This window comes from Myotis daubentonii, chromosome 4, assembly GCF_963259705.1.
Source record: "Myotis daubentonii chromosome 4, mMyoDau2.1, whole genome shotgun sequence".
NCBI classification, from domain to species: Eukaryota; Metazoa; Chordata; class Mammalia; order Chiroptera; family Vespertilionidae; genus Myotis; species Myotis daubentonii.
This window is the reverse complement of record NC_081843.1, coordinates 75,368,502-75,381,984: the sequence shown is the minus strand read 5'-3', so window position 1 is coordinate 75,381,984 and position 13,483 is coordinate 75,368,502. Positions and strand designations below refer to the sequence as shown.

The 13,483-nt window shown below is 39.5% G+C and overlaps 1 protein-coding gene across 3 annotated transcripts in view; it reads left to right on the top strand.

Moving 5' to 3' along the window:
* AGGF1 (angiogenic factor with G-patch and FHA domains 1) overlaps positions 1–13,483 on the top strand; it is a 35,926-nt gene that overhangs the window by 19,126 nt on the left and 3,317 nt on the right. The window contains exons 9-13 of one of the 3 annotated variants that reach the window (XM_059694275.1): positions 5,414–5,515; positions 6,575–6,740; positions 8,484–8,566; positions 12,437–12,582; positions 12,701–12,800. In XM_059694275.1, the coding sequence (XP_059550258.1) occupies positions 5,414–5,515; positions 6,575–6,740; positions 8,484–8,566; positions 12,437–12,582; positions 12,701–12,800 (597 nt within the window). The remainder of the gene's footprint in view (positions 1–5,413; positions 5,516–6,574; positions 6,741–8,483; positions 8,567–12,436; positions 12,583–12,700; positions 12,801–13,483) is intronic. The other 2 variants (XM_059694276.1, XM_059694277.1) reach the window with 2 other exon arrangements.

Below are 13,483 nucleotides of genomic sequence, written 5' to 3'. Positions count from 1 at the left end.
ATAAGTTTGACAATATATATTATATCACACATATTCAGGTAGATAAAAAAATTAAATCCCCCCCCCTCCGCTACACACACACACACACACACACACACACACACACACACACACACAAACAAACACAAACATACACACTTTGTATTACTATTAGGGGAAAAAACAGAAACAAGTATTTTACCACTGGATAAAAGATTTCATAAGTTAAAAGAAAAGGAGGAAAAATCATAGATGACAGGACAATTTTAAGTAATTTAAGTTTGAAGTTCTTTATGTATTAAGAAACAAATTTAAAAGGCAAACTAGGATAGTCAGAAAAATATGACAAAATAGATCTCCTTTACATTTTAAATGTTCATACAAATTCACTTTAAAACCCCACTATGATACCAATAAATAATTAAAGGACATAAACAATTCACAGTAGAGAGAATATCATGGTTATTCTATGAAAACCAATTTTTCTCATAATTTAAGAAATACAAATGAAGCCAAGATGTCTGTTTTCATTCATCATATTTATTAAATATCACTCCTGTTGGGAGCATAATTTAGAACAGCTTTTTGGAATAAGGTTCCAAGTCAGGAGACTTGAAAATATTTAAATTCTTTGATATAGTTATTATCTAAACAACACAACTGAATAAAACATATGAAGGGCATGTAGAGGAAATTTACAGAATAGGAAACCCAAATGATTAATAAGTATAAGAAAAGGTTTCAGCTTCAGTAGTAATCAGGGATGTGCAAATTAAAATCACAATGATGAGATTTAATTTCACACCCATTATGCTTGAAAAAACAAAATTCTGACAATACCAAGTGTTAAGTCTATTAGAACAACAAGAATTCTTATTGGCTGCTGATGGGAATATAAATTGGTACAACCACTTTGGAAAACAATATGGCAGTATTTAATAAAGTTTAAGATTTGCATATACTATTGCTTAGTAATTTTATTCCTAAGTGTATACTCCAGAGAAACACTTGTATTGTCCACAAGAAGATTTAATGTACAAGAATGTTCATAGAAACATTTAAAAAAAATTTTTAATCTTAGGGGAAACCTGGATATCCATTATCAGAAGAATATGTAGATTGTGGTGTGTTTATACAATCGATTACCATTCAGCACAGTGGTACAACTGTGCACAACACCTGGATGTACCTTATAACCTAATATTTAACCAAAGAGGCAAAAATAAAAGAAATATGTACAGTAGCATACATTTGCCAAAACTCATCAGCCTATACATTTAAGGCCTATGCATTTCCTGTATATAAATTACATCTCAATTAAAAATTCATACAGTATGACTCTCATATCAAGTTCTGAACTAGACAAATAAACATGTATTGTTTATGGATACATAAATATGTGGTAAAATTGTAATGAGATGTGTCATCCTATCTAATAAAAGAGAAACATGGTAATTAGCGTACATCCGCTACCGTTCCCATTGGCTAATCAGGGCGATATGCAAATTAACTGCCAGCCAAGATGGCGGCGGGCAGCCAGGCAGCTGGAAGCGAACATGAGGCTTGCTTGCTTCAGTGACGGAGGACTCCAACCTTCCCCGCCTGCCTTCCCGGCGTCTGAGCTTGCAGTTTGAAACATTGTAATAAATATAGAAGCTAATCAAAACCCCAGAAGCCTGCTTTCAGCCAGCTGGGATCTCAGAGCTGGAGTTATACATTGTTTCGATTATAGAACCCAAACAAACTAGATACCTGCTTTCAGCAGCAGAGGCCTCAGAGCTGGAGCCAGAGCTAAAGCCCAGAATAAAAAAAAGAAGAAAAAAAGGAACGGTTGGGAGCTTCCGTCACCCGCCAGCCTGAAAACAGCCCTCAGCCCCTCACCCAGACTGGCCAGGCACCCCAGTGGGGACCCCCACCCTGAAGGGTGTGTGACCAGCTGCAAACAGCCATCATCCCCTCATCCAGGCTGGCCAGGCACCCCAGTGGTGACCCCCACCCTGATCCAGGACACCCTTCAGGGCAAACCAGCTGGCCCCCACCCGTGCACCAGGCCTCTATCCTATATAGTAAAAGGGTATTATGCCTCCCAGCACTGGGACCAGCGGAGCCGCGAGGCCTCCCGGCACCGGAATCAGCGTGACGGGGGGGCAGCGCCCAAACCCCCTGATCGCCCTGCGGCTCTGTGTGTGACAGGGGGCGGGGCCACAACCTCCCTATCCCCTCCCTATCTGCCCTGCTCTGTTCGTGACAGGGGAAGGCGCCCCAACCTCCTGATCAGCCCTGTTCTGTGCCTGATAGCGGGGAGCTCCCCAATCCCCTGATTGCCCTGCAGCTCTGTGTGTGACAGGGTGTGGCGCCCCAACCCCCTGATCGGCCCTGCTCTATGTGTGACAGGGTGCGGCGCCCCAACCCCCCCACCCCCCATGGGCCCTGCTCTGTGTGTGACAGGGTAGAGCCATAACCTCCCCATTGGCCCTGCCCTGAGTGTGAGAGGGTGCGGCGCCCCAACCCCCTGATCAGTCCTGCTCTGTGGGTGATAGAGGGCGGCGCCCCAACCCCCCCACCCCCCACGGGCCCTGCTCTGTGTGTGATGGGGTAGAGCCATAACCTCCCCATCGGCCCTGCCCTGAGTGTGACGGTGGCGGTGCCCCAACCCCCTGATCGGCACGGCTCTGTGGGTGATAGAGGGCGGCGCCCCAACCCCCTGATGGCCCTGCTCTGTGCGTGACAGGGTACGGAGCCCCAACCCCCCTGATGGGCCCTGCTCTGTGTGTGACGGGGTGGTGCCACAACCTCCCCATCGACCCTGCCTTGAGTGTGACGGGGCAGTCCCCCAACCCCCCAATTGGCCCTACCCTGAGCGTGACTGAGGGTGGCATTGCAACCTCCCGATCCGCCCTGCTCTGTGCATGAAGGGGCGGCGCCCCAACTCCCCAATCAGCCCTGCTCTGAGCCCGAGCAGGGGCTGCACCTAGGGATTGGGCCTGCCCTCTGTCACCCGGGAGCAGGCCTTAGCCAGCAGGTTGTTATCTCCCAAGGGGTCCCAGACTCAAGAGGGCACAGGCCGGGCGGAGGAACTCCCCCCCCCCCCCACCCCGAGTGCACAAATTTTTGTGCACCGGGCCTCTAGTCTATAATAAAAGCACAATATCCTAATTAGACTGGACAGTTGAACAACCTTCCAAACGTCCTTCTGGACGAAGCCTGGGCTGCGAGGGCCAAGGCAAGCTGCTACAGCTGCGAGGGCCGAGCCCCTTGCACAAATTTTGTGCATCGGGCCTCTAGTCTATATATATATAAAAGGCTAATATGCAGTGCCCCCTCAGGAGTTCGATCAGGAGTTCAGCCGGCAGCTGGGGAAGGGAGGCCCCGGCCAGCAGCCAGAAGACCCCTATCTGCCATGATTGCTGGCCAGGCCTAGGGACCCTACCCATGCATGGATTTCATGTACCTGGCCTCTAGTAATTAAACATCGAACCTCTGAAAAGGAAGGGTCGGGGATAGATGGAGTGAGGTATACATCGATGGATAATTTATTTTAAAAATCTGAGGCAAATATGGACAAATTTATTAAAGCTGGGTTACAGGTAGATAAGTTCAATATATTCTTTTGTGTGTTTGAAACATGTTCATGAAATTTTAAAAAAATAACCTTATTGTGATATAGTTTATACACCATTCTAGAGGCCCAGTGCATGAAATTTGTGCATGGGGTGGGGTTGTCTCTCAGCTCTGCCTGTTCGCTCTCCAATCTGGGACCCCTTGAGGGATGTCCGACTGCCAGGTTAGGCCCGATCCCACTGGGGCTGGGTCTAAACAGGCAGTCAGACATCCCTCTCACAATCCAGGACTGCTGGCTTCCAACTGCTCACCTGCTTGCCTGCCTGCCTGATTGTCCCTAACCACTTCTGCCTGCCAGCCTGGTCACCCCTAACTGCCCTCCCTTGCCAGCCCGGTCACCCCTAACTGCCCTCTCCTGCTGGCCTGGTCCCTCCCAACTGCCCTCCCCTGCAGGCCTGGTCACCCCCAACTGCCCTCCCCTGCAGGCCATCTTTGACCACCTGGGGGCGGCCATCTTGTGTGTTGGGGTGATGGTCAATTTACATATCGCCTCTTCATTATATAGGATACAATTTGCCCAATGGAAGTATATAATTCAGAGGTTTTTTTAGTGTATTCACAGAGTTCTGCAATCATCACATCAATTTCAGAACATTTTCATCACCAGAAAAAGAAACAAAGTCAATAGTAATCACTCATTTCTTTCCAACCTCCACAGCCCTATGCAACTACCAGTCTTGTCTCTATGGATTTGCCTTTTCTGTATATTTTATGTAAATGGAATTATATAACATGTAATCTTTTGTAACTAGCTTTTTTACTTAGCATGTCTTCAAGATCCATCCATGTTGTAGCATATGTCAGTACTTCATTTCTTTATATTGCCAAATAATATTCCATTGTATGGATATACTACATTGTGTTATTCATCAATTGACGGGCATTTGAATTGTTTCTACTTTTTGGCTATTTACCAGTCAACTGCCATGATATTTTGAATTAAATTAAAAAAAGTCCACTGCTTGTGTCTATAGATGGTTAAGAATAATGCTGCTATGAACATCCATGTACAAGTTTTTGTTTGGATGTATGGTTTTCTCTTGATATAGACCTATGAGTAGAATTGTTGGGTTGTATGGTAACTCAGTTTAACTTTTTGAGGAACTGCCAGACCCCTTCAAAGCAGCTGCACCATTTTACATTCCTACCATATTGTATTGTATTGTGTATGAAATTTTTAATTAAATATTTCTGCAGCTCTTTATCCAATTAAAGAGACATGTATTGAATACATATTCAGTATTCATATATATGAGGCACTGTGATATATACTGAGAGGCAAGCAAAAATGTAAACTAATGTAAGCAGTAATTGTAAGCAGTATAATAACATTCACATATTCATATAACTTCATAAATATTAGATAAACAAAGTGCTGTGGAGCAAGGATAGAGTAATTAGTCCTGTATATTAAAAAACTGGAAAACTTCTCTGAGAAGTTGACTTTGAATGTTTCAAATCACCTTTTGAATTTAGAACTTTTAATGATATAGACAAGTACTTAATTTGGTAAAAAAATAATTTCAAATTGTTTATATGGTATAGTCTCAACTATATTTTAGAAGTAGGAAAGGTAGGACACACTGAATTATTGATAGTTAGTTATAGGTAGAATTATAGGTGACTTTTTCTTCTGGAGCCTCCACATTTCTACCAGAAGCATCATAATAGTTTTGTATTCAGAAAAAGTATTAAAAATAATAAAAGTTAAATTATCAGGGCCTAAACTCCATTGCGTCTTATCATAGACAAATTGTTATCTATGGTTTTAAAAAAGTATACTATTTTATAATTATCTTGTTTCTTTTTTAAGTTTCATGCAGAAATTTATTTTGACCATGACTTACAAAGTTATGTCCTTGTGGATCAAGGCAGTCAAAATGGTACAGTTGTTAATGGAAAACAGATTCTTCAGGTGAGTGTGTGTGTGTGTGTGTGTGTGTGTGTGTGTGTGTGTGTGTGTATGTATATGTGTGTGAATACATATATGTATAAAAATTACTTGCACATTATTTTTAAAAAATGAACTGAAATTTTTTATTCCTGAAGGCCATAGTTATTATATATATCATTTGGTTAGGTCATTGTTCAAGTCCAAATATGTTACATGGAAAGGAATTCTGAAAAAGGGCTGAAGAAGGATATAATAAGTTAATACTTGACTATTGAGTTTTGACTTCTAATTATGTATCTATGCCTTGTCTTTAAGAGATAAATGCATTTTTAAAAATACATTTTTATTGTTTCAGAGAAGGGAGAGGGAGAGATAGAAATATCAATGATGAGAGAAAATCATCTATCACTGCCTCCTGCAAGCCCCTTACTGGGGATTGAGCCTGCAACCTCAGCATGTACCCTGATTGAGACTTGAACCTGACCTGTTGGTTCATAGGTAGATGCTCAAACACTGAGCCACACTGGCGGGGCGAGATAAATGCATTTTTAAAGCTATTCAGAGTAAATGTCTTTACAGCTGCTTTAGGGGTCCTTTTTGTGTTTTTAAAATTTTATTTTAGTGAAAGTATTGCTAAACTTTAAATTCCTTGAAGGTAGCGGCTATGTCTATCCAATTAACTCTTCTATCTTCAACATGTAGCAGAGTGCTTGGCACTGGAAGGGAGGACGTATTCTTAAAAAATGAAATTGTCAAGAGGAAGAAGAATAATGATGCACTTATCCCCTGAACACTTAGTCTTTTTTACCAGAATTATTTGTTTTGGTACTAGATTGTTTAAAGTTTGGGTGGGTATTTCTCTGATAGGATTGGGCATGGAGATAGGAGATTGTGTTATCTTCTCCACTAGTAGAACATTATGGATCATCCTCAAGTTGTGGAAATGTGTGCATATGTGTGCCTATCTCATTGAGAACCATCTCAAAAATATTTTTGTTATAATCAAACATTACTTCCATTTGACATAAAATAATCATATGTAACTCTTTTGGATTTCTGTTTTGTAATTTTTCCCTTCAGCCTAAAACTAAATGTGACCCTTATGTACTTGAGCATGGAGATGAAGTGAAAATTGGAGAGACTGTGTTGTCCTTTCACATTCACCCTGGCAGTGATACCTGTGATGGCTGCGAACCAGGGCAGGTTAGAGCTCACCTTCGTCTTGATAAGAAAGATGAATCTTTTGGTATGTGAACTATTTTCAGTGTGCATGATAACTTTCAAATTCACTGGAGTGTGCTAAGTATGTATCAGTTGGCTACGAGCTTCATATCTTGACATAATACTGTGTTGACAGAATTTATATATATTACTAATTTTAGAGAGAGGAAGGGAGAAAGGGAGGGAGGAAAGGAGGGAGGGAGAGGGGGAAAGAGGAAAAGAAAAAGAGAAATATCAACGAGAGAGAGAGAAATGTCCATTGGTTGCCTCCTGAACTCTCCCTGACTGAGGATTGAATCTGCCATCTTTTGGTCAGGACAATGCTCCAATCAACTGAGCCACACTGGCTAAGGCGAGATAATTTATATTTCAATAAATATTGTCAAATGAGACTAAGAAATGACATGTATTTAAAATTTGAGAACTAGGCTAGTCTGTTATGATTGTAGTTGATTTTTCTGTGTAATAGCTGTTTTATAGCATTAGGTTACTTTCTGACTAGGAGGTAATCATTAGCTCTGTCTTTGCTAATCTAGTTTAGTAGGCTTTTGAAGCAGCTATAATTGTGACACAACTATAATAAAGATTGGTTTTCTTTTAACATTTATTTACTGATATGAAAAAGTCATCCACAGTTAAACTCTGTCATATAATAGTAACTATAAAAAAGAGAAAGATGCAAATTGACTGTACCTTCACAGCACCCACCAGCCAATCAGGAGTGAGTATGCAAATCAACACAACAAAGATGGCGGGCTAATTTGCATACTCAGGCGCTGAGTGGCCGGGGGCAGGGTAGAACGCTTGCAGTGTTGCCATGGCGACGACGCAGGTGTTGCACACCGCCCCAGCCACTCCAGGCCTCTGGGAAGGCAGAAAGGCAGCTCTGGGCCGGTGCGAAGGTGGTGCCTGCAGCCAGGGGAAGGAAAGCCCATTCTTGCACGAATCTTCATGCATCGGGCCTCTAGTTATAATAATAAAAGTGTAATATGCTAGTTAGACCGGATGTCCTTCCTTCCAGAAAAAGCCACAGCGGGTGGGGGCTGTGGTGGTGATGGGCGGGGTTGGGCCAAGGCCCTTCCATGAATTTCATGCATCGGGCCTCTAGTAGAAAATAATAGGTCAAGATATTAAGAGTTATTGTTTGATATGCTTTCCTACTATAGTTTATGTTGATGTATCATCTAAGTATACACCATGATTTTCTGTAGAAAGTAACACTGTGGGAAGTTGCTATTTTGCTTTAAACTCACTCATCTAAGGCTTTTAAAATTTAAATAGATACCTTGAACTAGTAAGAACAAATTTTTTTCACATCACTTTCCCCCCTAAATATCAATTTTACATGGTCATTGTATATTTTTGTTTTCTGATGCTAGATCATGAAAATAAGTATGACACTTTACAAAGTAATATAAATCTTGGGTTCTGTGGTTTTTCTTTTGCACATACCTGCGTTTCTTTGGAAAAGTCACAGTATTTAAGAATCTTAGCGTTTGGTGTTTCTTTTGTTATCTATACTATTACATTCCTATAATCTTTGGGTTTTGGTTTATTTTCCAAGTAGATTTAATTACCAAAATGTTGAAAGGACATCATCACAACTCAAGATTCCTTTATATTAATGTTTATTTGCACTTTTGATTAATTTATAGATGGGATGAGAATATTATGAATTAGTTTTTAATTATTAAATATGACTTTTATGTAAAATCTGTCAGCTTTAGTGAGTTTTTCTTTTTAAATCAGACTCACTTTTTCCTTTTAGTTGGTCCAACACTAAGCAAGGAAGAGAAAGAGTTGGAAAGGAGAAAAGAGTTAAAGAAAATACGAGTAAAATATGGTTTACGGGTAAGGATGTTAAGTATTATTATATGTGTACCTGATTTTGAATAAAAATGCCTTTAGATATGCATAGTCCACTTTAATATATATAAAAATAGTTATTTAGAATGATTTTGAAGTTTATATAATTTCTTTTAGTTGTTTACTGTTGTTACCTTAACAACTGTTGAGATTGAAGTAGAAAAAGGATAATAGTACCCTACATTTTTTAAAATTTAAATTCTTTATTGTTTAAAGTATTACATATGTCTCCATTTTCTTCCCCACATTTTGATAGCCATTTCTGGTTTTAAAAACTTGCATTCAAATGTTACCATCAAAGAACATAGTTGAAGGACTAACGCTGCCTGATTTTAAGACTTGTTATAAATTACAGTAATACAGTATAGTATTGGCATAAGGATAAACAAGTCAGGGAAATAGAATAATGAATCCAGAAATAAATCCATATAGATAGACAGGTGTGTGTGATTTCAGCAAAGGTGTGAAGCAATTTGGTGGAGAAGGGGTCGTTTTTTTAAATGAATAATTTAATTACCATTTGCAAAAATAACAACAAAAAGAACTTTGATTCACACCACATAATATATAAATGAATTCAAAATGGATCATAGATATGAATTTAAAATCTAAAACTATAAAACTTTTCTAAGCAAACCTTTTAGGCAAAGATTTTTTTATATATCTAACACTGAAAGCACAGTTCATAAAAGAGCATATTAATAAATTGCATTTCCTCTAATACTGTTTCTCCAAAGACACTGTTAAAAGGATGAAAAGATAAGCCACAAACTGGGAAAAATATTTGCAAATCAATCTGATAAAAATCATACATCTTATATCTAGAATACATAATGAACTCTCAAAACTCAGTAAAAACAAGTCAATTAAAAAATGAGCAAAAGATTTGAATAGATACTTCCAGCTGATGTACAGATGTCAAACACATGAAAAGATGTTCGGTATCAGTAGTCATTAGGAAATGCAAATTAAAAACAATTAAAAAGACTGACCGTAACAAGTGTTGGTAGGCATATAGAGGAATAGGAACTCACCACTCTAATCCAAGGTATTTAGCCAAGAGAAATGAAAGCATATGCTCATACAAAAACTAGTAAACACATGTTCATAGCAGCAATTTTTCTAATAGCCAAAACTGGAAAAAATTTATGTGCTCATTATGAATGGGTAAATAAACTGTGGTATATACCTCTGTGGTCAAATACTATTTAGCAATAAAAAAGCATGAGCTATTGATACGGGCTGCAATATGGATGAATCTTAATTATGCTGAGTGAAAGAAGCTAGACAAGAGTACATAGTGTATACTTCCTATATAATAAAGAGGTAATATGCAAATTGACCATCACACCCTCACAAGATGGCTGCCTACGACCAGGCTGGCAGGGGGGTTAGTGAGGGATGACCAAATAACTGAACAGCAGGCTGTGTGGGGTGACCAGGCCAGCGGGGGCTATGAGGGGCGACCAGGCCGGCAGGGGGAGCAGTTGGGAGTGATCTTGCCGGCAGCAGGGGCAGTTAGGGGCGACAAGGCCTGCAGGGTGGGGGGGCAGTTAGGGGTGATTAGGCCGGCATGCAGAGGCAGTGAGGGGTGATCAGGCCGGCGTGGGGTGGGCAGTTAGGGGCAACCAGGCAGGCAGGCAGGTGAGCAATTAGGAGCCAGTGGTCCAGGATTGTGAGAGGGATGTCCGACTGCCAGTTTAGGCCCAATCCCCGGGATCGGGCCTAAACTGGCAGTCGGACATCCCCTGAGGGGTCCCAGATTGGAGAGGGTGCAGGCTGGGCTGAGGGGACCCCCCCCCCCACATGAATTTCATGCGCCAGGCCTCTAGTCTATTTATATAAAATTGTAGGAAAACAAACTTACATGTGATAGAAAGATTGCCTGGTTGCCTGAATACAGGAGGAGAAGAATGCGCAGGGAGGATCTGAGGGATAGATTACAAAAAAGGACAAGGACACTTTTGTGGGAGATGGATTTGTTTATTGATTGGGGTGATGGTTTCATAGGTATAGACACATCTCAAAAGTGTCTAAGTGTACACTTTATGTGTAATTTATTGTATGTTAATATACCTCAATAAGGCTGTCCCCCACTGCTGTAAAAAGTATTGCCATTAATCCTGTAAGTAGACCAGGAAGGTACTATTTTCAGTTTACATTTGAGAAACTAAAGCTAAGGGTCACTCAGTTACTAAGTGATAGAGGTAGGTATAGAATCTTGGTCAGTGACAGCGAACCTATGACATACGTGTCAGAGGTGGCACGCGAACTCATTTTTTTGGTTGATTTTTCTTTGTTAAATGGCATTTAAATATATAAAATAAATATCAAAAATATAAATCTTTGTTTTACTATGGTTGCAAATATCATAAAACTTCTATATGTGACACAGCACCAGAGTTAAGTTAGGGTTTTTAAAAATGCTGACATGCCCAGCTCAAAAGGTTCACCATCACTGATCTAGGTCTGAATTAGTGTATTTGTCCAGTGCTTTTTACACTTCATGAAGATGTGGGGAAGATGCTCCAAAATAATATATGTACTGCAAAATTTTTTTGTTACTTTTGTGCTAAGGGACAGAAATCATTATAGAAAAAAAATGCCACGGAACTAATTTGGGAGTAAAATAAAAGATATATAAGGAGGGAATAAAATGTTTTCTCAAAAATTTTAACTCGCCGTAGCTGTTTTGGCTTAGTGGATAGAGCATTGGCCTGCAGACCAAAGGTTTCCGAGTTGATTCCAGTCAAGGGCATGTACCTTGGTTGCATCCTTCTCTCCGGCCCAGGACCTGGTCAGGGCTCGTTCAGGAGGCTACCAATCAATGTGTTTCTCTCACATCGATGTTTCTCTCTGTCTTTCCCTCTCTCTTCCACTCTCCCTAAATAACTCAATGGAAAAAATATCCTCAGGTGAGGATTAACAAAAATATAAATAAATAAATTTTAACTCAATTTCTGAATCATCTTTTGGAGAAAAGCCCATTGAGATCAGTGGTTCCGTTTTGCTTCTCTGATTACAAGCAAAATTAGGTAAAAACTTCTGTGGTACTTTCCTTGAATTGCTCTAGCAGCCCCTAGCAACTCTGGATGAATGTCGTACTTTTTCATAAAGACCAACAAGTAATAACAAAGGGTGGAGAGAAGCCTTCTCTGAAGCTCCAAGTTGAATTGACTACCTGCTCTTTTGTGCTTACTGCCACATACTATGTATACCTCTATTGTTGAACCAATCATATTGTAGCTTGGTAAAGATTATGTGTCTGTCTTCCTGGATTATAAATTTCTTTGTATTCCATCACCTAGCATGGAGCTTAGCATACTCTTCACTTAATAAGAATAAGAAGCATGGCCCTGCTGGTGTTGCTCAGTGGTTGAGTGTCAACCTATGAACCAGGAGGTCACAGTGTGATTCCTGGTCAGGGCATGGGTTGTAGGCTCAATCCCCAGTGTGGGGCGTGCAGGAGGCAGCTGATCAGTGGTTCTTTCTCATCATTAATGTTTCTATCTCTCTCTCTCCCTCTCCCTTCCTATTTCTGAAATCAATAATAAAAAAAAAATTTTTTTTGAAGAATACAGAGTATGTTAAGCTCCATGCTACTTAACATATTCTTTACTCATAATTCACATATGATTTATATTCTGTATACAATTTGTGTTTTAGTACAACTTTGAATAATATAAACATTTTAAAGGGGATGGAATAAAAATAGCATATTCAATAACATAATTGTCTTCATTTATATCATGGCTTGTTTTAATTAATTGTTTAATAGAGACCACATTGAACAATATTGCTAATAAGGCAGATATACAGACATTAAATTTTTATATATGTGTTGTTTTCATTGAGTATTTTGTATTTATAAAGAATACAGATTATGAAGATGAAAAGGCATTGAAGAATCCAAAATATAAAGATAGAGCAGGGAAACGGAGGAAGCAGATTGGAAGTGAAGGAACTTTCCAAAGAGATGATGCTCCTGCATCTGTTCATTCGTAAGTATTAACTTTTTCAAAGTAGTTTCTAAAGTAGTTATACCAATTATTTTTAATTTATTATAAATGTGACCTAAGTGGTCTTTCAGAAATCAGTTGTCTTAATTTTTTTTTAAAGTGAAATTACTGATAGCAACAAAGGTCGGAAGATGTTGGAAAAGATGGGTTGGAAAAAAGGAGAGGGCCTGGGGAAGGACGGCGGAGGAATGAAAACTCCGGTAAGACTTGCGTTTTCTTTCACTCTTTATTCTTTAGCAGGTTTGTTGACTGTACCTAATATGTGCCAGGCATTGCCTTAAGAGCTAGTACTATAGTAGCAAGCAAAAGCAGACGTGATTGCTGCCTTAGTGACATTTATGATTACCAAACATATATATGTGCATTGTTTTATTTTGGTTTAATATTTTCAGGAAGCCTCTTAAGAGTTTTTCCTTCAGTGGAGCTCAGATAGTAAGTGTTATTTCCTGAGTCAAGATTTTTCTCTATCTTTTAGTTGTTTTTAATGATTTCATGGTACCAAGCATTACAGGAGCAGTTACAGTGTTACTTTACAAATAGGCAGATTTTATATTAGCTGGAGAATCTGTTTTGGGTTCAGGAATCAGAGCATGTAACAAGCAATAGAGAGAATAATGTTTGAAAAACAATACAGTGATTTAATGCCAGTCTCATGGTTCATCGGAATTCAGATTATCTTTCACAAAAACCTTACAAAGTAACATGACAGAAGAACTTTCTTCATAATTATTTGGTACCTAAAGAAATAATAAATGAATCACTGAGTTTAATGTAAATTTTCTCATTTCTTTGATATACAACGGGAAGAACATGGGTTTTATAGCTAGACCTAGGTTAAAATAGTGCTCTGCTGCTTACTATCTGTGGGACTTCGGGCAAGTTT